We start from the raw sequence: 25,577 nt of genomic DNA, 5'->3' as shown, positions 1-25,577 counted from the left end.
TAAAAAAGCTTCTCCCCCATAGTAACAAAAAAAAAACTATTCTACACTACTACTACTATTCTAGAAAAATTAGACATATTTTAAGTTTTTACTCAAACTTAAAAAATAAACTGCCACATTAAACAATATACTTACTGCAAAATATTTTGCCATTATTTGCTATTTGATTTTTCCAGAAATTTCTAGGAATTCTTCCAATGAAATAGTTGGGAGCAGAGGAAATCCTTGAGCAAATTAAAAAAAAAACAACCATCATGGAAATTTTTACAAAGTACTTAGAACTGAAATATCAGCTATCATTCTAGTTGGAAGTACACTCATCATGCTGGCCTTGACGACACTGACAGCAGTGTTTTCTAATTTTCAACACCAAGGACACACGCCCAAGATCCGCATATTCTTTATATGTTCCTAGTTTAAGCAGCAGAATACAGACATTATTTTGATTACTGGCATTTCACGAATAATTTTCATGTTCCTCATATGAGTTTTAGTGAGATAAGAGTAGAAATGGTAAAAGATAAATAGAAAACTAAGTTATTTCTACTTTTTTTTCCTTTTTCCCTGAACTACTGACTTGTCTCAGAAGTTGAGTGTCTCCTTTTCACCATTCCTCAGCCCACAGTCTGGTAGGAGACTAAACAGAACCAGCCAAGATATCATTAGGGAGAAAAAGAAAAGTCATCCATGTACCATCAATTGAACCCCTAGAGACAAATAATCAAGAGCTTATTTTCAGGGTACCTCTGGGTGACATTCACACCATGAGACATGACAGATCTCCCCCATGTACTTTCATTTCTGGATTAACATGTAATCCACAGTGTCTTCCTTTCTGGGTCTCCCTCTGTCTAACTGATTCCTTGGACTTGGGGCTGGTCTGCATGGGTTCAAATAGTGAGCAACTCTATAACCTCAGTCAGTTAAACATACTCAGCCCTCTGAGCCCTGGTTTCCTCATCTGTAATGTATAGATAATAACAGTATCAACCTCATGCCCATGAAGAAATAAAGGCCTTAATACACATAAAGCACTAAGAAGAGAGCCCAGAAGATAGGAAATGCCCAATAAATCTTGGCCCAGGAGATTTATCATCCCTTCAACTCGAGTGATGCCAAATCTCTAGGTCTACTCTTTGTGCCAAGATCCAGTCTCTTACCTTCAACTGCCTGGACATTGTTTGCACTTGTACCCAACCTGTCGCCTTTAACCCAACATGTCTAAAAATGACAATCCCCTTTATTCAGGCTCATTTTCCGGCAGTGCATAGTCTCATGAGGAAGATGAGAACTCACAGGATACTACAGAACTGCAGCACTGGTTAAGCTCTGTGCAAACAAGAGGACCAGAGTTCACAAGGCCCAGGTCAACAGAGATTTTAAAGCAAAGGCAAAATCTAACAAGATGGAGATACAAGGGAGGATATCAGGAAATCAGGTCCACAACAAAAAGATAATTAAAGAAAGGTGTTACAAGAGGAGAAAGCTCCTAAGAGGTCTATTACAGCAGCAGAGAACGACATGCTCGCTCAAAAGCTTTTATGACTGTTTAGTTAAAGCCTATGTTTATTGTAAAACTCCCAGACTTTCAAGAGCCTTAGCAAATCCAAGCTTCCTTAAGCAAGGAATACTGCCTGTCCAACAAGGAGGCTCTGGTACCTAGTCTGCCCCCATGAAGAGGTCACGAGGTTCTACCTGGAGAAGGACAAGAAGAAAGATCTGAGAGTGTCTGGGGTCCCAGAAGGCTGACTCTCCCACCAGCAAGCATCAGAAAGCTCACTTGCCCTCGTCTCCAGGACCAACATCAAAACCTTTGAAATCCTTCCCATCCAGGCAAATTTCAGGACATCTGGAAGTCTGAATCTGCAAACAGGTTTATAACAGAATACTGACTGTCCTAGGGTAAAAATTACCATAGAGATAAATCACAAAGACACAGAAGGATATATGACAGGGAAGAAGCAGTCATGAGTAGTGGTGAGAGAAGGGTATTAGCTTTGTTTTTTATTTAACATTTGTTTTTAAATGTTTCACTTGTTACACAGAACATGTCTACTTTGTGCATGAGATAGATACCAACTGACAAAATTTGGTTATCACCTCCTCTTGGAAGTCTGAACTGATTCCTAGATGGAGCCAAACACCCATCCTTTCCTTCCCAAGTATTTTGTGCATCTCTGTATCATAGCACTACTCATATCCAACTGCACTGGATGGCTTCCTGTCCGTTTCACCCATTATACCAAGTTTCCTGGGGGCTGGAAATGCTCCTTTAGGACACACACTATTGCTGGTACATAGAGCACTCTGTCAACTTTTTTAAAAATGCATGAGAGAGTTGTGAGCTAAGTTTTATTTTAGGCAAAATGAGGGCTATAGTCTGGGAGATAGCATCTCAGATAGCTCTGAGAAACTGCTCCAAAGAAGTGGCGAGGGAAGGACAGTATATATTCAATTTTGGTAAAGGGGGAGTTCACGCAATCAAGCACTTATCTTTGCAAAGGTTTTCTGCTAGTCAAGAGAAACTAATGTCACCATGAAGGAAATAAGTGCTTTTCTAGATCTGAGGAGATGCAAGAACTGGGCTCCTAAGATCAAATCCTGAAAACATCTATCTGAAGACCTGTTCTGCCAGTTCTCCAGAGCATAGAGTGCCTCATTTCTGATTTCCATCCTAAACTCCCCTAAAGGGAGTAGCCATAAATAGCATAGTAATGTCTGCGGCTTCCATGAAAGCAGCCATAGATACTATGCAAACAAGTGGGCATGTCTGTGTTACACTAGAACTTTATGTGTAGATACTGAAGTTTCAATTTCAAATTATTTTATAATGTGTCACAAAATATTTTTCTTTCATTTTTTCCCAGTGATTTACAAATGCAAAAATCATTCTAAGCTCACAGATGGTGTAAAAAGAGGCAATAGGCCAGATATGGCCCACGGGCCATAGTTTGAGGCCCTTGCCTTCCCTGAAAGGCATGGCTAGCAGTCCATAGTTACTAAGGAAATGCACCTGAAAAGGATGGCTTCACATTTATAACAGGTACTGAGTGACTTGCAGTATGCCTTTCAACAACTCTAAAAACTGAGTTAGTATCACAGAGTTCTGAAAAGATGAAATGAGATAAGGAACCGTATCATTGCAAGTTATGAAGGTTCATTTGTGAGGAATATGGAAACATGAGCTTATTGATAATTATTACAAATATTAACAATATTGAGCACCTTTTCATGACTAAACCCTCTTCTGTGAGCCTTAAGTGAGGAATCCATTTAATTCTCACAATCATTCTGTGAAGTAGGTTCTACTGCTATCTAACTGTTCCAAAGATGAGGAAATTAAAGTATGAAAATAATCCCCCATCGTCTTAACTAAAAAGTGGCAAAGGTGGAGTTTCAGAGCCAGGCAGTCCTACACTCCAGAGCCAGCCTTTTAACTACTGGATACAGTATCTCTTAAGAAGGTAGCAGAAACAGAGACAAAATGTCCAAATATTCCTCTAACTTTCCCCAAGATTGGAAGAGGGAGCTGAACGGGAAGGGCTGGCAAGGAATGCAATATGAACTACATCCCCAAGTGGAAACTCTGTGATCCGAACATCTATGAAGATGCGTGCCGAGGAGGAGCAAGTCTCCACAGCTGGACCATTTTGAGAACTTATATATGCTACTAGGGAACAAGTCAGGTTACTGTCCATCTCACATGTAAATATGGACCAGGCAAAGCCAAGACACAGTAATGGTTAGTACTCCTACTTAAAGAGATCGATTATTTTCTCATGAAAGTAAGGGCCAAGTAATTTTTCTGTGATCGAGATAAAATGTATGTAAATGTTAATGCAGTTTTAAAAAAAAGACCAGTTGAACACACATCCCAATGCTCACAGCAGCATTACTTGCAGCTGCCCAAGATATGGAAGCCACCTAAGTGTCCACTGACAGAAAAATGGATAAAGTAGACGTGGTATATATATATACATACACAATAGATTACTACTGAGCCACAAAAGAGAACAAAACTTTGGCACTGGCAGCAACAGGTGTGAACTTCTTCGGCATCATGCTAAGTGAAATAACTCAAAAACAAAGACAAATACCGTATGATATTACCCATTACACGTGGAATCTAAAACAAAAACCAACAAACTAGTGAACATAATGAAAGAGACGCAGACTCACAGATACAAAGAACAAACTAGTGGTCAGCAGTGGAGAGGGGGAGAGCAGCGGAGGGGCAGCATAGGGCTTGGAGGGGAAGGTACAAAACCGCTGGGTGTAAGACGGGCTACAAGGGATGAACTGTACAGCACCAAGACTACAGCCAGTATTTTAAAATAACTGGAAATGGAAAATAATCTTTAAACATTATATAAAATAGACTTACAAAAACATTTACAAAAATAAAATTTGAAAGAGACCAATCCACACAGCTCAAGGTGCGTTTACTGTGGCCCATGTGAGCTCAGCTCTGTTAGCTGCAGAGAGCCATGTGATAGTCCACTCTTCCCAGACTGGGCCAACCTTCAACAGGTGTGTTAACAGCCCAGTATTTCCTGACTAGCACAGCTGGGTTCAGCACTGGCCCTCCATGGAGTGCATGCAGGTGCACAGCGTGGCTCGTGGAACACCTCCCACAGTTAGATCAGTGTGTGTCTGGACTGAATTTAAAAATAAGTAAGATCAATAGGGGTCCCAGATGTACATATAAAGTCGGCTGAGCTACCACAGAGCACTGAAGGATCCTTGCATTGTAAGGTGGTAACAACTCCAAAGAATATTGCTAAATTACAGCATGCACGGGAACCAACGAACAAAGAATATTGCTAAATAACAGCATGCACGGGAACCAGTGAACACAGAGAGTCCTAGGCATTTCCTTCTGGGGACTGCTGTGAAGAAAGGTGCCAGTCCAAAGGTGGTGCAGCATCTTCTGGCCACTCCCTCTGAAGGGGCTTAACAAACACATGAGAATTTTACAGAGCTCAGACACACAGTAAGATTCTCTAGCCCAGCTCATTACCGGCATTCACATAATTTGAAGCAGTCCTGCCGCAGGGTAAAGAATGTGCTCTTCAGGATCACACACACAAAAACAGTTCCTAGGATCCACAGACAGGTATCAGAAGATCCATAAAGACCGCCAAATCGCATGCGTATCTATGTGCTTATTTCTGGGCAAGGGATTCATAGCAATCATCAGAGACTTAAAGGTCCTGCAAAATCTATGTCACTAAATCCTGGAGTGTACAAACAGGCCTCTTCAAGGTCTCCATGACTTGAGTGCACACCAGGCTGTAAGTCTTTGTGCAGTTTAGTCGAAATCAATGTACACTTGACCAGAGGTGACTTGGGAGCTCACAGTTATGAGCCAGTTTCTCCTCAATCAAGTTCAAGGACATGAAAGTGTGTGACACCCTAGTCCACTCACTTTCTCACTCTGCTAAGAAACTTCTTTTAGCTTTTTTTAGCCATGCCACACAGTTTAGGAGATTTTAGTTCCCTGACCAAGGATTAAATCTGGGCCCTCAGCAGAGTGTGGAGTCCTAACCACTACATGGCCAGGGAATTCCCAGAACTTATTTTAGGTTTCCTTTCTTGATCAGCCAAATGTCTTGCTTCCTATTTGACTGAGAAGACAAGTTCTACAAATCCTCATGTCCAAGTATTCCAACCTTTGGGCACTGACACTCAAATACTCTGTCTTCTCACCCATTATTGTTGGTGAACTATTCATGCCTGTACTTCAGGCAAGTATTTCCTCTTAAGCATAACTTTCCTTCCTTTCTCAAGGACAGCACTCAAACGAATCTCTCCGTCTCTCCCAAAGCATCACTTTCTCTTCTATCTTGGATAATTTCTATCAGCATACAAACAAGCTGTTGTTCTCCCATCCTAAACACACACACAGCTTCTCTTGTCCCCATTTCTCCATGTTTCCAAAAAGCCCAACCTGTGACGACGCCCAAAATTAAATTTCTGGTATCTATTGCCAAAACTGATCTCCCTCTATCTTCCTCATCTCAACTGATAGTAACTGCATCCAGCTTATGCAGTTTCTCAGACTAAAAACCTTAGAATCATCTTGGATTCCTGTCTCCTGTACCCATAATCAATATGTCAGGGAACTGCGTAACTGATTCCTACTTAATATTCAAATACCAGATTAGGTTCCAATACCTTTTCCTAAACTGCCTGGGATATTTCTGACTTCATAGAGCTCTCTCTTTTCCTATCTATCTCTACCAGCACTTCCACTGTATGTTCTAATGATTGTGAACATCATCTTCTCAAATTCATTACAAATATGAGCTATAGCCAGACCCCTCCATCTCCCACAGCACTAAACACACTCATGCATACTTAGTGAGGACTCCACAAATTTCACTTTGAGTCAATGATTTTTCATCAAGCTTTTAAAAAAATCAATACCACAAACAACACTTACTTGTATTACTTATGTTTGAAAGAGTTATGTTCCCGAGATTTCCAGCACCTGCAAAGCTATCCGTCATGTCTCCAAACACTAGCATCATGAGGGGGAGTCCAGCTCCGTGGATGATGGCAGCCAAAGTCCCCAGCACCATACACAACCTATCGAGCCAATTTGAATAGCGGAACTGAAAAAGGAGAAAATACAGACAACAGAAACAATTAGCACGATGTCATGGAAGGTTAACTCTACTTTCCGAAGGTATCCAAAATCTAAATAGTTACCTGTAGATTACTGTAGCAACCATCTTGGCCTAATAACCTAAGAGAAGAAGGCATTTGCTGCATCTTCTTTTTTTTTTTTTTTGAGTTTTGACCTTCCTCTTTATATTGGACTCAATCTATTCACTTTATAAAAAATTAAACTATAGTTGACTTACAATATATTAGCTTCAGGTGTACAACAGTTACTCAATAATTTAATGGATTATACTCTAAACTTATTATAAAATAATGGCTATATTCCTTATGCTGTACAATATATCCTTGTAGCTTATTTTATACAGTTGTTTCATACCTCTTAATCCCTACCCCTATCTTGCCCCTCCTATCTTCCCTTTCCCCACAGATAATACTCTTGATCTCTGTATCTGTGAGTCTGTTTCTGTTTTGTTATATTCATTTATTTTTCAGATTACACATATGATAACATACAGTGTTGGTCTTTCTCTGTTTCACTAAGCATAATACACTCTGGGTCCACTCATGTTGTTGCAAAAGGCATAACTTCATTCTTTCTATGGCTGAATAGTATTCTATTATATGTATGTGTCTGTGTATACCACATCTTTTTCACCCATCTGTCAATGGACCATTAAGTTACTTCCACATCTTGGCAATTGTAAATAATGTCATTAAGAACTCTGGGGTGCACAGAGCTTTTTAAATTAATGTTTTCACTTCCTTTGGATCTATACCCAAGAGTAGAAGTGTGATTCTATTTTTATTTTTTTGAGGAACCTCTATACTGTTTTCCATGGCGGTACCAATTTACAGCCATACCACCTTGAACATGCCTGATTTCATCTTTCTTCTTCTCTTACATACAAGGGCTTCATGAGATGCACTGGACATTCTGGAACATTACAGAGATCTATAACAGATGTTCAAGCTGGTTTTAGAAAAGGCAGAGGAACCAGAAATCAAATTGCCAACATCTGCTGGATCATGGAAAAAACAAGAGAGTTCCAGAAAAAAAACATCTATTTCTGCTTTATTGACTATGCCAAAGCCTTTGACTGTGTGGATCACAATAAACTGTGGAAAATTCTGAAAGGAATGGCAATACCAGACCACCTGACCTGCCTCTTGAGAAATCTGTATGCAGGCCAGGATGCAACAGTTAGTAGAACTGGACATGGAACAACAGACTGGTTCCAAATAGGAAAAGGAGTACGTCAAGGCTATATATTGTCAGCCTGCTTATTTAACTTCTATGCAGAGTACATCATGAGAAACGCTGGGCTGGAAGAAGAACAACCTGGAATCAAGATTACCGGGAGAAATATCAATAACCTCAGATATGCAGATGACACCACCCTTATGGGAGAAAGTGAAGAGGAACTCAAAAGCCTCTTGATGAAAGTGAAAGAGGAGAGTGAAAAAGTTGGCTTAAAGCTCAACATTCAGAAAACGAAGATCATGGCATCTGGTCCCGTCACTTCACGGCAAATAGACAGGAAAACAGTGGAGACTATTTTTTTGGGCTCCAAAATCACTACAGATGGTGACTGCAGCCATGAAATTTAAAGATGCTTACTCCTTGGAAGGAAAGTTATGACCAACTTAGATAACATTTTCAAAAGCAGAGACATTACTTTGCCAACAAAGGTCCGTCTGTCTAGTCAAGGCTATGTTTTTCCAGTGGTCATGTATGGATGTGAGAGTTGGACTGTGAAGAAAGCTGAGCACCAAAGAATTGATGCTTTTGAACTGTGGTGTTGGAGGAGACTCTTGAGAGTCCCTTGGACTGCAAGGAGATCCAATCAGTCAATCCTAAAGAAAATCAGTCCTAGGTGTTCTTTGGAAGGACTGATGCTAAAGCTGAAACTCCAGTACTTTGGCCACCTCATGCAAAGAGTTGACTCATTGGAAAAGACTCTGATGCTGGGAGGGACTGGAGGCAGGAGGAGAAGGGGATGACAGAGGATGAGATGGCTGGATGGCATCACCGACTCGATGGACGTGAGTTTGAGTGAACTCCGGGAGTTGGTGATGGACAGGGAGGCCTGGTGTGCTGCGATTCATGGGGTTGCAAAGAGTTGGACACAACTGAGCAACTGAACTGATAACAGCTCAGTGTAAGAAATATAGGATTTGTGACTCTGATTCCCAAGAGTGGAAGCCACTTTTCAGCTCAAGATTTTTCTTGGTTAAAACACCATGATTGCCAAAGGTCCCTCTGAGGACACCATTGAGGAAACATGTTTTGTTGCTTTCAGAAAGTGGCTTGGGTCAAATATCTGCTGCCTAACAGCACTAGCATAAATGTTAAGTGGTATTAATGTAATTAGGCCTCCATGCCTGTGTGCATTCTCAGTCATGTTTGAGTCTTTGCGACCCCATGAACTATAGACCACCAGGCTCCTCTGTCCATGGAATTCTTCAAGCAGGAATACTGGAGTGGGTGGCCATTTCCTCCTACAGGGGATCTTCCCAACGGAGGAATTGAATCTGCATCTCCTGCAGCAGCAGGCGGATCCTTTACCACTGAACCACCTGGGAAACCAATTAGGCCTCCATAGTGAGAAGGAAAGGGAAAGCAATGAGTTAGATACACGCCTCCCAAAGACCAGAGCAGATCTGCATAAACTCTTTAATTGCAGGCAAACCACAAGAAAAAAAGAGTGAGTTCCTGAGATGCAAACTTGATAAGAGGACACAGTAAGGGGAGTGGGCTTGGGGCTGTGACAGGCCCACTTGGGAATTGATTAATACTTCTCCCATTCGGGAGGGTCTTCCTGACCCAGGGGTTGAACCCGCATCTCCTGCACTGGCAGGCGGATTTACCTTCTATTAAAAGCTATAAAGTGGAAAAGTACTGAATTCCTCAATAGAGGAAGAAAAGATAATTGATATACAAAGATTTGAGGAAACAAACAAGTGTTAGATATTTTCCCCTTCTCTATACAAATTTTAAAAGAGGTTTCTCTTAAAATTCTGTGTTGTCATGAGGACACCTGGTTCCATCTGAGCTTAACTTTTCTCAAACCTTGAGAGAACCAATGCGTTTTTTCTTAGGGAAATGTTTGCCTTAAGCTATGTTAATGGACTATGCTTTTACCCTAGACTCTGTCTTCCAGTCTGTTCTGCCTAAGACTCAGAAGGACTTGACAAACTCATGCAAATGTTCTCTTATGCTGGGTTAATGAGACTGTATTTGCTTGGATACCTGCCTTTCTTCAAGATTTATGTCAATCATTTTATGGCCCAGGACAACTCACCTTGTGCCAGTGTTATTTCAAAATGCATGTTGTAGGTGAGGGGCCTGGTGCCAGTCTCTGAGTTCTGAGACATTTCCTTTCTCTAATTAGCAGACTGCTAGCAGCAATATAACAACTGGCTAAAGACTAGCAGGGGGGCACTCTTTCTGCCCTCTTCTGATGCCTATGTCAGAAGCTTTCTATCTCATTTATTCCTTAATAAAACTTTATTACACAAAAGCTCTGAGTGATTAAACCTTGTCACTGGCCCCAGATTGAATTCCTCTCCTCCAGAGGCCAAGAATTCCAGCATCTTTCATGGCTCAACAACAACATTTCAATTTGAGGGCAGTAGTAACATTGCTGAATAGGACAAAAGCCTCAGGGCAACCTCCCACCTCTGTCATTTACTCAAAAGGAGACTTTGGAGGGAAAAAAATCTCTTAATAACCTTCACCTTCAGTTTCTACATTTATAAAATGAGGAAAATACTCATATACAGAAAGTTTCACAAAGCTGTTATGGGACTAAAACCAGTACTTCATAATAGAAACATTTATTAGGCATATAATACTAATATACAATATAAGCAGGTACTGTCATCGGTTTTAGAAATTTAAAATAAGATTCTCCAGGAGCTTACAGTAAGGGATCAAGCAGACCAAAAAAAATGTATACATAGGGTGAAATGTAAGAAAGTGAAAGTGAAGTCGCTCAGTCGTGTCCGACTCTTTGCAACCCCATGGACTGTAGCCTACCAGGCTCCTCCGTCTATGGGATTCTCCAGGCAAGAATACTGGAGTAGGAAATGCCATTTCCTTCTCCAGGGAAATGTAAGACAGAAGTTTATTTACAATTAGAGCCCTTTAAATACAAGAAATGAAAACTGTTTGGTCAGATACTTACAAGGAAGAGAGAAGGGATGAACCAGAATCACACAGGGAACAGGGTGATCAGGACTGAAAGTCAAGGGGTGGATTTCCCAGGGCAAAGAAGTAGAAGGTGCTGGCAGGGGAGAGGCTTAGGTAATATCCAGTAGGCAAGATGGTGAACAAGATCTTATCATGGCACCTGGCTGGAGGCCAAAGTCAATGACTTCATTCATTCATGCAAGCATTCATTCAACATTCAAAAAATATTTATTAAGCACCTAGTAAGGAGTACATCCAGAGAAGGCAATGGCACCCCACTCCAGTACTCTTGCCTGGAAAATCCCATGGATGGAGGAGCCTGGTAGGCTGCAGTCCATGGGGTCGTGAAGAGTCAGACACGAATGAGCGACTTCATTTTCACTTTTCACTTTTATGCATTGGAGAAGGAAATGGCAACCCACTCCAGTGTTCTTGCCTGGAGAATCCCAGGGACAGGGGAGCCTGGTGGGCTGCCGTCTATGGGGTCACACAGAGTCAGACATGACTGAAGCGACTTAGCAGCAGCAGCAAGGAGTACATCAAGGCTGTATATTGTCACCCTGCTTATTTAACTTATATTCAGAGCACATCATGAGAAATGCTAGGCTGGAAGAAGTACAAGCTGATGTGCAGATGACACCACCCTTATGGCAGAAAGTGAAGAGAAACTCAAAAGCCTCTTGATGAAAGTCAAAGAGGAGAGTGAAAAAGTTGGCTTAAAACTCAACATTCAGAAAATGAAGATCATGGCATCTGGTCCCATCACTTCATAGATAGTGAAACAGTGGAAACAGATAGGGAAACAGTGTCAGACTCTTATTTTTGGGGGCTCCAAAATCACTGCAGATCGTGACTGCAGCCATGAAATTAAAAGACGCTTACTCCTTGGAAGAAAAGTTATGACCAACCTAATTAGCATATTCAAAAGCAGAGACATTACTTTGCCAACAAAGGTCCATCTAATCAAGGCTATGGTTTTTCCAGTGGTCATGTATGGATATGAGAGTTGGACTGTGAAGAAAGCTGAGAGCCAAAGAATTGATGCTTTTGAACTGTGGTGTTGGAGAAGACTCTTGAAAGTCCCTCAGACTGCAAGGAGATCCAACCAGTCCATTTTAAAGGAGACCAGTGTTGGGTGTTCTTTGGAAGGACTGATGCTAAAGCTGAAACTCCAGTACTTTGGCCACCTCATGTGAAGAGTTGACTCACTGCTCCCAGACTTTGATGCTGGGAGGGATTGGGGGCAGGAGGAGAAGGGGACAACAGAGGATGAGATGTCTGGATGGGATCACCAACTCGATGGGCATGAGTTTGAGTGAACTCCGGGAGTTGATGATGGACAGGGAGGCCTGCCGTGCTGTGATTCATGCAGTCGCAAAGAGTCGGACACGACTAAGTGGCTGAACTGAACTGAAGGATCAAGCATGGTTCTAGGCACTAGCTACAGTGACTAAGAGCAACTATCACTCCTCATAAAGCTTGTATTTTACTAATATGCAAATAAAGAGGAAATAGACATATTTAACAATCATTCACAATATTCAACATTCATTCAGTATGCAAGTCCCTATTAAAGTTCCAGGCACTGTTCTAGGATCCTGGAGCACAGCAATGAAGAAAGCACACCAAATCCTCTGCCCTCATGGAGCTTAGATTCAGGGAGAAGACAAACATAAATAAGAAACCAGACAGTGGTTACTTATTCAGGAGAAATATCACACAGAGTCAGGTGTCATAGTGACAGGTAGCTGGCTCAGACTGGTGGGGCAGGGAAAGTCACTATGAAAAGGCAACATCTGAGCTGAGTCAGCAGTCATAGGAAGGAAAAAGTCACGTGACAATCTGGGAACAGAGGATCCCAGGCAGAAAGAACAAACACAAAGATCCTAGGGTGAATACAAGCCCTGTGTGTTTCAGGGACCAGACATGATGACCACTGTGGCCAGAAGAAGGTGAAGGAGCCCTGTCTAGCATGAAATTAGAGATGAGACGGAGGTCAGGCTATCGATGGCCTTTGATGGCCAGAGGAGGGAGTTTGTTTTTATGCTAAACCTCCCATCTGAGTGTAAAAGAAAGGCCTTCCTTAGACGGTTTTCAGGCAGGAACTCAGGTGACTTGATGTGACCACCATGGGTAGGGTAATTTGTAGAGGACCTAACGTGGAGCAGGGGTACTAGGAGGTAGAGAGTGGTTGACAGAACCAAGTCCAGAGCAGGAGTGGGAGGCAGAACAATGCCCCACCTCCCGAGCTTGACCACATCCTAATCGCAGGAACCTGTGAATATGCTTCCTTATGTGATAAAAAGGACTTTGCCGACATTAAGGATACTGAGATGGGGAAATTATCCTGGATTATCCAAGTGGGCTCAATGTCATCATAAGGATCCTTATAAGAGGGAGCCATGGGGATCAGAGTCAGTAGTAGGAGAAATGATGAGTGAAGGGAAGGGGCCAGGAGTCCAAGAAGGCAGGAAGCCTGTAGAAGCTGAAAAAGGAGGGAAACATTCCCTCTTGGAGCCACGAGGAGAATCCAGCCCTGACAGCACCTTGAGTTTCGCTCAGTAAGACTTTGAGCCCCAGAACTATACAATAATACATTTGTGTTGTTTTAAGCCACTAAGCTAGCGGTACTTTGTTCCAGCAGCAATAGGAAATAAATACTAAAAAAAAAAAAAAGATACTGAGGAAGAATGGCCAAGCAAGAGGGATCAGAAGTAGTTGGGGGGAGCAGAGGGAAGAGGTTTATCTGAGTTTGCAGCAACACAGATGGGCGTCCACCCAGATGATAAACCAAAGGTCTTTGTTCATAGAGTAATTTACTAAAGGAAGGTAGGGATGAAGGCTGTTGGAACTGAAGAGGTCAAAGAATGTGGTACCTAGGAGACTTTAATAAGGTGACAAAAACAAAAGAATGCAGAGAGCACAGGTGAACAAAGGAGAAGCAATCAAATGCCAAGGTTCTCAATGGAGAAGCAGAAGTGACTAGAAATCAGTAGAAGGTATATCGCTGCCAGTGGATAGAAGGTATTATAACTGCAGAATGAAACAAATATGGAAGGAGTTCTGCACGAAAATGATTCAGAAATGGCCATGTGAAACTAGAGAACGGCCAACAATTCCACTGACTCCAAGGATTGGGGGTGGAGGCGCTCTAAGTTCACAGGCAAAGGTGACACAAGAACAGAACCAAAGAACTGGGAGGAAAGTGAGCAGACTCTGGCATCGCAGACGCAAACAGGAGGAATGAACATGGTGAACAGCGTCAAGTGCTACTCAAAAGTCAGCAGAGACTGTCCACTGAATTCGCTGAGTGGTGGGGACAGAGCCAAATTAGAATGTAAGAAGTGATTTGGAGGTGAAACAGACAGAGAGCAAAGTCACCTCCTATTTGTGAAGCAAGCTAGAGGAGGCTTAGTGAAACGGAGGGCATTGGTGAAATTAAAGATAGGGGACATGTAAATATCAATCAGAAAGACCCAGTTGAGAGGGAGAGAGGGAGGATACAGAAGAGAAAGGATAATCACAATAATGGGAGGTCCTTGAGAAAGCAGAGGACACAGGGGCCAAAGCACAGAGCACAAGAGGGCGATTAAAGAACCAGATGCTTCCTCTGCTAGAACAGGAGGGAGGAGGAAGCGACTGACCTGGGTACCGCAGTGTTTGTAGACTGAGAGAAGAGCTGAGGAACTGCTGTCAGGGGGCTTCCATTCGGTTTGTGAAATTTAAAAAAAAGGGGAGGGGTCATCCACGAAGAGCTGGGGCTTGTGGGGAGACGTGGGAAATTCATAAAGGGCTTAACATACTCAGTGAGAAGACGAAGAGTAAAATTTCTGTGTGGGATACATGCTGCCATGAGGTTTTTCTCCAGCATCCATCAGACGTAGGGGTTCAGGCACCAAGAAAGCAAATGGTCGATCTACCTGGGCTGAGCTTGACAAGTGACAGGTGAAAGGAAGTCTGCAGCTCAGGCAGGAGCATAACCAAAGTGATGATCATTGCTCTAAGGTGATAAGAGAAGGGGAACAAGAAGGGGCTGCTGGGAAATTGACAGGTCAGGGGACTCAGGATCCAACAGTGAGCACTGAGCTCACTGAAGAAACAGTGAGCAGATTGAAGACAGAGGAGTGGCTGGCTAGTTCTATCTAACTGCTTCCTAATGGCACTTTAGATGTAGAACAGTTTCAAATAACAAACCTAGGATCTAAGTGTGTGCATGGGTGGCTGGAATAAAGGGGAGGGAAAGAGTGGTTATCTTTATAACACCATTAAAGTCACCCAAGATAGTAGGAGCACCAGGGGTGGAGAGGGAGACACTGAGCCAGATGGTAAAGTCTCCAGTGAGGAATGACCAGGTGGCCACAAGGTAACTGCACCAAAGAACCTGTCAATTCCAAGCAAATAAAAATTTAACCAATCACATACTATCATAAATGATTAAAGCTGTTAAAAGGCTCTGGCTCTAGTGTAAGCAAGGCAACCCACTCCACTATTCTTGCCTGGAGAATCCCATGGGCAGAGGAACCTGGTGGGCTATAGTCCATGGGGTTGCAAAAGAGTCGGGCATGGCTGAGTGACTAAACAACAACAAAATGTTGCAACAAAGCCTGAGAGAAAATAAAGGCCAGGAGAAAATTTGAATCTATTCCTTACCTCTTCGTCATCATTTTCTCAAGACTGCTAAAAAATAGTCTTCTACTAGAAAAAAGTGAACAGGCCTGGTGTACAGAAAACAGTTAACACTGCAAGCCTGAGCCTGCATTCAAGGCTAGCCCTTGGCTGGCATCTAGAATTTGGATTTTGGGAAAAGTAACCATCACCCTAACTGATAGAAGTGGCCGAACAATTTGTACAAACAACGTGCTTTATGCTGAGGGTCTGCCTTCCTTCTGTGAGTCTGGAATTTTGGTACACGCTGTGCCTACATCATCAGCTCCCAGTCAGAAACCTTCGGGCACTGAGTCTCTACTGAGCTTCCCCGACAGCATTTCACACAGTGAGTCGGCACAACTCATTGCTGGAGGAATCAAGTCGACTCCACTAGACAGGACGCTTGGCGCTTCTCTTGGACCCTTCCCTTCCTTCTCCCACTGCTGATTTTGCTTTCTGTCCTCTTGCTGTAATAAATCTTAGCCATGAGTATGGCAATAAGCTGAGTCCTGTGAGTCCCCCAAGTCAATCATCAAACCTGGGGTTCTTGGAAACTCCCAACACACATGAGTTTTTATCTTAGCTGGAAATTTTTATTAATCAGCAATGCTAATGAAAGGTTGTTGCTGAACCACGAAAGATACCGGGATTCTCGGCCTCCAGAGGAGAATTCAATTCGGGGCCAGAGATGAGGCTTCATCACTCAGAGCTTTTGTGTAATAGAGTTTTATTAAAGTATAAAAGGGACAGAGAAAGCTTCTGACATAGACATCAGAAGGGGGATGGAGAGTGCCCCCTCACTAGTGTTAGCAGTGGAGTTATATACCTTTTAATTAGTTATTACAATGAATCAAAAGAATGTCTGGAGGTTGTAAAGATCTTACTAGACCCACTCTCATAATTCACATTTTAAGATAACAGGATTAGCCAGAAGGTTTTCAGGAAGGAGAAACTGTCCTCAAGCAGGATACATTGTTGTTGTATAATCCCTAGTACAGAGTTTAAACTGAGTTTTATAATTGACTAAGACCAAGGAATGTAGACAAAAAAATGTTTGTCCTTTCCTCCTCCTTGAGAATTCCAGACCCCTCTCTCCTTGGGGACCCCCGGATTTCTCATCAACCTGCCTAGGAATTGACTCTCTCACTAATAGCATCAGCATTTTACTGTCAAACATTCTGAATATGTCTCTGTCTATATAGATTTTATACACAAGTTCAGTTTTCTGTGTCAACTTCTTTAAGAGAAAGGCATGAGGAAAAGCCACATAAACATTCAGTATAGCTTTCCATCGAAAAGCCAAGAATATATTCCTTCCTTCCTATGCCAGCCTGAGCACTATGTTTTAGTGTGACTTTCTCAAGTCTGAACCATGGCCCTGATGAGTATTACTGGGCAAGTTATTAAGTCTCACCTCCCTTTCTTCATCTACAAAATTAAAACAATTACAGTATCTAGCTCCAAGGGAGTTGTAAAGATTAATGCATTCACATAGAAAGTATTTATTGCAACCCATGGCATAAAAAGCTATATTTGTGTTGTAATTATCACCTGTCCTTAAAACTCCAGATTTTTATTCTTTGGTGGCCTGAACTGGTTTAATAGTCTTACCTCTATATATTAGGTCTGATAAATTTTCTAAAACATAAAACTAATTTTTTAAATTTAACTTACTTATAAAAAATGAAATTACAAAAAGACAGAAATATTCTAGTCTCAAAATGACAGAACTGGAAATTAAATCTTGGGAATAAACCCTATTTTAACAGCAAAGCTTCTTTTAATATAAGAATATAAAATGAAATGTAAAACAAAAACTGTCACTTGGTTATTTCTGAGAATAACCCGAGTACACAGTCTCATTTCCCCAAAATTCCAAAGAGAGTAAAGACAGACTCAAAGGTAGAATTTTATCAAGAGCAACTGAAGTGCAAGAAGATGTTCATATAAGATCACTGGAGTGTAAAAGGCAGCTCTTTTTTATGCTTGTAACCATACTTAATATTCAATTTTACAAATATTCATTTTATAAGATAGCCTGCCACACACACATACACAAATTTTACAAGTGTGTGGTGAGTTATGTCTGAACTACATAGTGTGTACTACAAGACTTAATTAGTTCAGTAAGTCTTCCAGGTTCTAACTGCACAGTTCCCCTAAATCTGCATTCTCTGGGAAAAAAAAAAAAAACGGATACAGGTAAAGAGGGCTCATCAACCAGCCTGTCTTATTCCAAATCTGATTAAAGAAAATCTATGTGGCCACCAGGAAACCAGAAAATAAGACAAAGAAGTATATTAAGGTTTTCAAATTCCAGATTTTCAGTTATTCAGCACAGAAGCACAGTGACAGGTACTAAGCCACAGTAATTAATAACCCATTGCTAACTTCTACTATGAGTGCCTGGGACTTTGACCTCAAACCTGCCAGGATTAGAGCCCTTGGCGACAGGGTACCCCAGGTTTTGTTTGAACCACACTCCATGAGGCTGGTTTCCTCTGTCTAGGACTGAGACCACCAATGGGAACAGGCTAGTACAGGGGACTCTGGAGGCTCTCTGCACACAGCAAGTTTGTGTACAATGCTCATTATTCCCTGAAAACAAGCTGAATTAAGTGAGTTCATTTTACCTCTTCATTAACATACTCCCCAAGAAAATATTTTACCAGATAAAACCTCTTTTTTAGATCAAGAGAAGGCACAGCACTTTTTCTTTTGTATTGCTTTGTTTTCATTGGAGTGAGATTGGTTTACAACCTTGTGTTGGTTTCTGCTGTGCAAAGTGAATCAGTTGTGTGTGTGTGTGTATATAGAATAGTGAACACATTCAAACTCACCATTGTAAAAGTACTGACAGTTGGTTTCTTTTCTTTCTTCTCATCATTTTTACTGAAAAACCTAGCAACAGAATTACATAAAACTTTAAAAACTATGTAAATCTATATCCAATCAACGTAGAGCTTATATTTAGCAACAACCAGGACAAAGAAACATGTCTACAGTGTCATTAAAAAAACAGGTTATAAATATGATCCCATTTATAAAGTTTAAGTATGTTTACATATACCTAGAAATCTATACACGGGGCTATCACTGGGTGTTGAAATTATTTTCTTCCTTGTGCCTTTGGTATTTCCTAATTTTCTATGATGAATACACAGAGACACAGAAATTTGGAATTAGAAAAACTAACACTAAAAAAAGAGAGCTTCCTGTCTTTCTTCTACTTAGAATTCACTCATGCTCCCCAGAGTTAATCCCTTTAATTATCATCTCAGTGATTTTAGCAACAGATAGTCTATCCTTCTATCTACCTAGATATTATCCTTCATCTACCTAGATATTATTCCTTTACTTCAGAGAGAGTAGTGGCAAACATGCAGGGCAGAAATTATCCTAAGAAAGAAACATAATTCAATCACTCTCCATGAGCAAATCTAATTCTGAAAAGATGTCTGGAGCCCTAAATGGGCCATGGTGGCAATACACACAACCTAGAAAAAGCACCATCAAAAAGGATGGTTTGTAAACTGAAAAAAAAAAATAAAGCTGTCCTCAGGCAGAGAAAGGTAAATTATTTCGAGCACAGATTCAAAACTCTCTAACTAATGTTCTACTCTAACTGCCATCCAGCATATGAGAGCAGCCTCCGCATCTGTATTTTCCTATTTCTAAAAGAAAGACTATCTCAGGAAAGAAGTACATTCTTTTTACACAGCTTTTCAAGTTCAAAAAGTAAATTCATCTGTGTCTTTGTTCTTTATGCTAAGCAAGGTCAAAGAGTCGAAGAAACTTCTAAAGAAAAAAAATCCAGAGTCTACTCCATATTTGGCTTTGGAGCGACGTTCCACTGCTGAGAAACACACAAAATATACAAACACAGCTCTTCAGATTCGGTTCCACCCTATTCCCAGTAAAGGCACGGTTTCAGTACCCCTGGAATCAGGATGAGAGGAGAAAAATAGCCATACAGAATTGAGTTTTAGCTCTAAGCTTTTTATTTATTTTTTCATTCTCCAAAACTGCGGCTACTCTGAAGAATTTATAATGTTCCAGACACTGGCTAAGTAAACACTTTCCATACAAGACCTCATTTCATCTTAATCTCTGTGAGGCAGGCACATTTTTACTCTTCCTTTACAGACGAGAAGAGTTAACTTACTTGTCCAAGGTCACACAGAATGAAGCCAAGCTTTCCACGGAGAAGTCTAACTCCCAGATACCAGGCTATCTGGTGCAGCGTCAGACTTCTGAGATGCTCCCTGCCGGGAACACTGACTGTCACCCCTCTTAGAAGATTCATTTATTCCCATTTGCTCCAACACAGTGCTGACAAATAGGAAGTTGCTTATAAAATCACATTTTAATAAAGAATCTTTACAAATACGCCAAAGGGTACTATTACCCAAGCATTATACCTATTCACATTATCAGCAAGTCACATGCTTCTTTATGACTCTGAATTAGAATATACAGTTTAAAAAACAAACTCATAGAAAAAGAAAAGATTTGTGATTTCTATAGGGGGAAGACAGGATGAGAGAAAGCTGCTCCAAAGGTACAAACTCAGTTATAAGAGAAGAGTGCTAGAGACGCAATGTGCCACAAGATGCCTACAGTTAACACTGCTATATGATACAGATGAATCAGCTGTTAAGAGGGTGGATCCTAAAAGTTCTCATCACAATATTTGTAATTCAAACCATTATGCTATATACTTTAAACTTACAAGGTATTGTAGGTCAATTATAACTCAATAAAACTGGAAAAATACATAGCTTTATAAAAAACAGACTCACATCAATAATGGTGAGCACAGTTTAATGTTACTTAACTAAAAAAAATTCTAGTTTGAAAAAAACGTTTGTAGACCATGGCAGCAATCAACAATAAAATGACAGTATATGCAAGTTCAAAAGAAATATTGTTTTTCAAAATATGGGCTCTTACAGAAAAATAAATAAGTAAATGTCCCACAAATATTTATTGAATACCTTTTTCAAAAAGGGTCGAGAGGGAGGGGACATATGTATACCTATGGGTGATTCATGTTTATGTTTGGCAGAAACCAACACAATACAGTAAAGCAATTGTCCTTCAATTGAAAATAAATAAATTTTTTAAAACTGAGGTATAACTGACATACACTGTATTAGTTTCAGGTGTATAAGAGAATGATTTGATATTTGTATATATTGGGAAATCATCACCACGAGTCTAGTTAACATCTGTCATCATACAAAAATCACAGAATTTTCTTCCTTGTGATGAGAACTTTCAATATTTACTCTTAGCAACTTTCAAATACGCAATACAGTGTTATTAACTGGAGTCACACTGCTGTACATTATACCTCCGTGACTTATTCTGTAACTGGCACTTTGGACCTTTTGACCCCCTTCACCCATCCCTCTTTCCTCCACCTCTGGAAACCACCAATCTATCAAATAAATTTTTCCTTCCACAGAGCCTTAATACTTATTTCAATGTCCCTAAGTGTTTGCATCAAAAAATATGTATTTGTTTAATGTACCAAGTTTAAAAACTTAAAAACAAAAAGGGATGTATCTACCTTCCACTCTATATAATCTATTTTATGAAAATTTATTATGAAAACCTTCAAACAAACAAAAAGAATATTAATAATGACTACCCATTAAAAACTCACCTAGATTCAACAACTGTGAACATTTTGACCATATTTTCTTTAATGCATAAAGAAGTTTGTAACTGTTAATCGCCAAACTATTTGAAAATAAGCTGCAAAGATCATGGCACTTCACATGTTTTCCTACCATTATCACATACAATAAAAATAACAGCAATTTTGCTATCAATCCACATTTAAAATTTCCAAGAATGGTTTCTATAGGTTTTTCCTTTTTAGAACTCTGATGTAATTAAGGCTCATGTATTATATGTGGTGGTTTTGTTTCTTTGTTGTTGTTTAGTCACTAAGCCGTGTCTGACTCTTTTGCCACCCCATGGACCGTAACCCGCCAGGCTCCTCTGTCCAAGGGATTTCCTAGGCAAGGATACTGGAGTGGGCAGGCTACCACTTCCTTCTCCACTTGTCTCTTTAGTCTCTCTCTTTTTTTTTTTTTTTTTTGGTTGTCTATTTTATTTTTTGTTGTTTTTTTTTTTTTTTTTAGATTCTAGGTAAATTTTATTTTTTTAATTAAATTTTATTTTTTTTTAATTTTAAAATCTTTAATTTTTACATGCGTTCCCAAACATGAACCCCCCTCCCACCTCCCTCCCCATAACATCTCTCTGGGTCATCCCCATGCACCAGCCCCAAGCATACTGTATCCTGCGTCAGACACAGACTGGCGATTCAATTCTTACATGATAGTATACATGTTAGAATGCCATTCTCCCAAATCATCCCACCCTCTCCCTCTCCCTCTGGGTCCAAAAGTCTCTTTAGTCTCTTTTAAATCTAGAAATTCTTCTCCCTACCTGCTACTGCTGCTAAGTCACTTTAGTTGTGTCCGACTCTGTGCGACCCCATAGACGGCAGCCCACCAGGCTCCCCCGTCCCTGGGATTCTCCAGGCAAGAACACTGGAAATATTGACTTTTTATAGAAACAAAAGCAGTTGTCTTATAGAATGTCCCACATCTTGGATATGTCTGTTTCAATCTTTGTCCAAATTGTGCAGTAAGTATGAAATACAGATTTGAGGATACATTGTAAAAGAGAATGCAAACTATCTCATTAATAATCCTCATTACATGTAGAAATAATAGGTTTAATATACTTGGATCCTTAAAATGTATTTCCAACATTAATTTCACCTGTTTCTTTTTACTTTTTAAAGGTTGCTATTAGAAAATTAATAATTACAAATGTGGTTTACATCGTATGTGGTTCACATTATATTTCTATTGCACAGCATTAGTCTGAAAGCTTGATAAATTAGATTCACTAAATGATTTTGCAAATATACTTCCTAGGTGGTGTCATGTCACTAACGCAGTCTATTCCAAGAGCCAAGCCAGGTATGATCACCTGGTTAAGGTGACTAACTGCAGTATCTTTCCACCAGAAAAAAAATCACATTTTCCTTTTTCCAATTAAGAACTGTGGCTAATTTGTAGATTCAACCTTTCTCTGAGTGGTTTAGGATCCATTAACAACCCTTGCCTGAACCAATTATAACAATGCAGGTTTCAAAATTTTTCTGTGAAGAAGGTTCTCCCTCTCTCTCTCCCCGTTTCTCTCTCCCTTAGTTTTCCTCCCCCCTCTCAGAACTTTATTTAAAAAATTAATTTACTCAGTATTTCACAATCAAGTACAGTCATTATTCTTGTTGATGCTCAAACTGTCCCAGATGTGGGCCGGTGAAAGCCCCTTCAAGCCAGCTCCTGTGTCCTTTTTGATAATTGCCCTCCGCCTCTCCTTTTCAGGTACCACAAGATACTCCAACCTTGGCCTCAATTGGCATTAACCCTTTCTCTGTTGGGTGCAGATTACCTTTTTGTAAGGAAACATATTGAGAAACCAAGATTGACATTGAGTGTGCTCTCAATGGACAGAAACTGACCTATTTAAAAAAAATCATGAAATAACATTCAGATTCAACATTGTTTTAAAAAAGTCTACTTAATGTCCACACTTGTATTTCTTTTCTCTTACACTGAAAAGCTTGGTTTCTAATAATATTAATAACTTTACTAATTTAAGTTTACCATTTATTACTAACAGAGCTGAGTGAAATTAAAAATTACCTGTACAGATATTGCACTGTGATCAAAATTTACTTAATTTATTTTTCTTATGTGATTACAGAACCAATTCTATACATAGTCAGGATAATTTTACACCATTCTAATAATTCTTTGGTAGTACACTCGTCTCACAATTACTTCTACCAGAGTCAGATACCCATTGCCTTAAAAAGAAAACAAGAATACTTAAAAGTAGTTGGGGCCTTCTGTCCCATCTGCTGCGTGCCACTAACATGCAATGTTTATGTGACTGTTTTACCAGAAGGAACACACTGGACCACAAAGCAGGCTCGCGAACGATCAACATCACACGTAAAGCAGAAGGAACACAGGAAAGGAAATGAACCTTGGTCTGTGTGGGACCAGAAAGCTGAGGAAGAAGCTCACCATGCAAATGCTGGGCTCAACTCAAGCAAGCGAACCTCCGCAACTGCCCGCATTTAAGATACAAAAACCCATCACCACCACCATCATCAGCTCGTTTAATTCAGAGTTGGAGGCTGGAAACAAATCTCCCAAGTTTCTCAAGCCACGGTAAATATGAAAGTGAAACAAACTACCTTTTTTTGTCCCTTTTCAAGAAATTTCCCCCCGCTGCTCTTCCATTGCGACCGTCTTCAAGATCCATCGCGACCTGAGGAGCAACCACAGCCAATCAGTCAAACGTAAGATCCTCAGAAGGCTAACATGAAACTGAACTTCCCTACAACTTTACTCAGCCGGCAGAAGGGCGGAGCGCTCGCCCTGATGCTTCAGCGGCTCGTGGCCTCGAGGGTCGCCGCAGGGACATGCCTCAGCGTCAGGCATCCAGCCTCCGCACGCGAGCCGACGGGCAGGGCGGCGGCCGGACCCGGACTTTGGCCGCCTCCACCGCAGCTCTCCCTCCCGGGTCCCCACGCCATCCATCTGCCCGCGGGCTTAGAGCCCGGCTGCCCGCACAGCGCTGGCTCTGCAGGCTCGCGGCAGCAGACTCCAGGGCGCACAACTAGCTCAAAAAAAAAAAAAAACAAAAACAAAAAAAAAAAACAAAAAACCCCAAAACACCAACTCGAGACGGGTGCCTCAAGAGCTCCCCAACTGAGAATAAGTCTCACCCCTTTTAGTCCCCGTGGACTTGCCAACTGGCATCTCCCCTTCCCTCTCCTCCGAAGCCCTCCGCCCCAGGAGACCCAACTCAGGAAATTAGAGGGCCCACCCATCCTCCCCCCAACCTTCTCCGTCTAGTCCGCAGCTTCCCGCGCCCTACCTCGGGCTTTCCCTCGGAATGTTCACCAAGGCGTGAACCTTTGAAGAAGAGATTCAGACTCCAGCGGAAAGACGCGGCAGATGCGAACAGCGGTCTCGGCTCCTAAGTCTTGAAGAGCCGCTGCTCGAAGGCGCCCCGACTTCCCGTGGCCCTGGGAGCTGGGAGCGGAGAACTTGCGCAAAGCCCACGCCCGGTGCTCTGCGCTCGGCCAATCAGCCGCAGGCTCGGGACAGCTCCCGGCAGGTTCTATTGAATCCTGATTGCGCCAAGTTACGAAACAGGTTGGAATTAGGGGAGGAATGTCCTCGCTTCTCTTGCCCCTCAGTAAAAGGGCGAGCAGGGGAACGCTTATCAGCTGGATCACCGAGGGCTTTTACGTTTAGAGAGCCCTTGTCTGTACAAGTCCACGAAATTATGAGTATATAGATAGATATAAATGTTAGTATAGAATTCGCTTCTTGTGACTCGAGTAGATAAGGGAAATTTTCTTTGATATCGCATCCAATATATTCTAATAAAACAATATCCGGCTTTGCCCATTCTGTAGGTTATTCCTTCCGCTCTCTTATATTTTGTTTTTCATTAGATTACACGTCGTTGCTTGTTTTTTTTTTTCTTTAAGTCATATACTTTTGTCTTTATAACAACAAATTAAACATATGGTGAAAAAATAAAATTCCCTTCCAAGCAGCATTTTTTAAAAGGCCAGGTGAAATTTTTCTGCAAGTGTTTTCTTCAGTATGTTTGACAGTTTCTAAGGTGTATATGTTTATCCTTTATTTGAAGAGATACAAATAACTGGTCTTTCCCGGTGGCTCAGATGGGAAAGAACCTACCTGCAATGCAGGAGATGGGGTTCGAATCCTGGATGGGGAAGATCCCCTGGAGAAGAGAATGGCAACCCACTCCAGTATTCTTGCCTAGAGAATTCCATGGACAGAGGAGCCAGGTTGACGGCAGCCCATGGGTTGCAGAGTCGGACATGACTGAGCGTCTAACACTTTCTGCTTCAAGAAATAAATAGGAAGATTTTTTCTTAAACATATAAATCGAAACGGACATTTCAAGGAAAAAATGTATGTAAAAGACTGTAATATTTTGGGGTTTTAGCCATAGGGTGAATCCC

General features: G+C 41.1%; 1 protein-coding gene across 2 annotated transcripts in view; it reads right to left on the bottom strand.

Annotated features, from left to right (window-relative positions):
• ABCB1 (ATP binding cassette subfamily B member 1) overlaps nucleotides 1-24,774 on the bottom strand; it is a 103,485-nt gene extending 78,711 nt beyond the window's left edge. Inside the window, exons 1-4 of one of the 2 annotated variants that reach the window (XM_069587717.1) lie at nucleotides 24,452-24,774; nucleotides 23,766-23,839; nucleotides 18,310-18,370; nucleotides 6,446-6,617 (exon numbers count right to left, since the gene is read on the bottom strand). In XM_069587717.1, coding sequence (XP_069443818.1) covers nucleotides 6,446-6,617; nucleotides 18,310-18,370; nucleotides 23,766-23,833 — 301 coding nt within the window. In that variant the 5' untranslated portion in view covers nucleotides 23,834-23,839; nucleotides 24,452-24,774. The remainder of the gene's footprint in view (nucleotides 1-6,445; nucleotides 6,618-18,309; nucleotides 18,371-23,765; nucleotides 23,840-24,451) is intronic. The other variant, XM_069587718.1, reaches the window with a different exon arrangement.
• Nucleotides 24,775-25,577: the final 803 nt, after the last annotated feature.

The sequence above is a fragment of the Ovis canadensis genome, chromosome 4, assembly GCF_042477335.2.
Source record: "Ovis canadensis isolate MfBH-ARS-UI-01 breed Bighorn chromosome 4, ARS-UI_OviCan_v2, whole genome shotgun sequence".
Taxonomy (NCBI): domain Eukaryota; kingdom Metazoa; phylum Chordata; class Mammalia; order Artiodactyla; family Bovidae; genus Ovis; species Ovis canadensis.
Note: the sequence above shows the minus strand (reverse complement) of the source record. Positions and strands in the feature narration are given on the sequence as shown.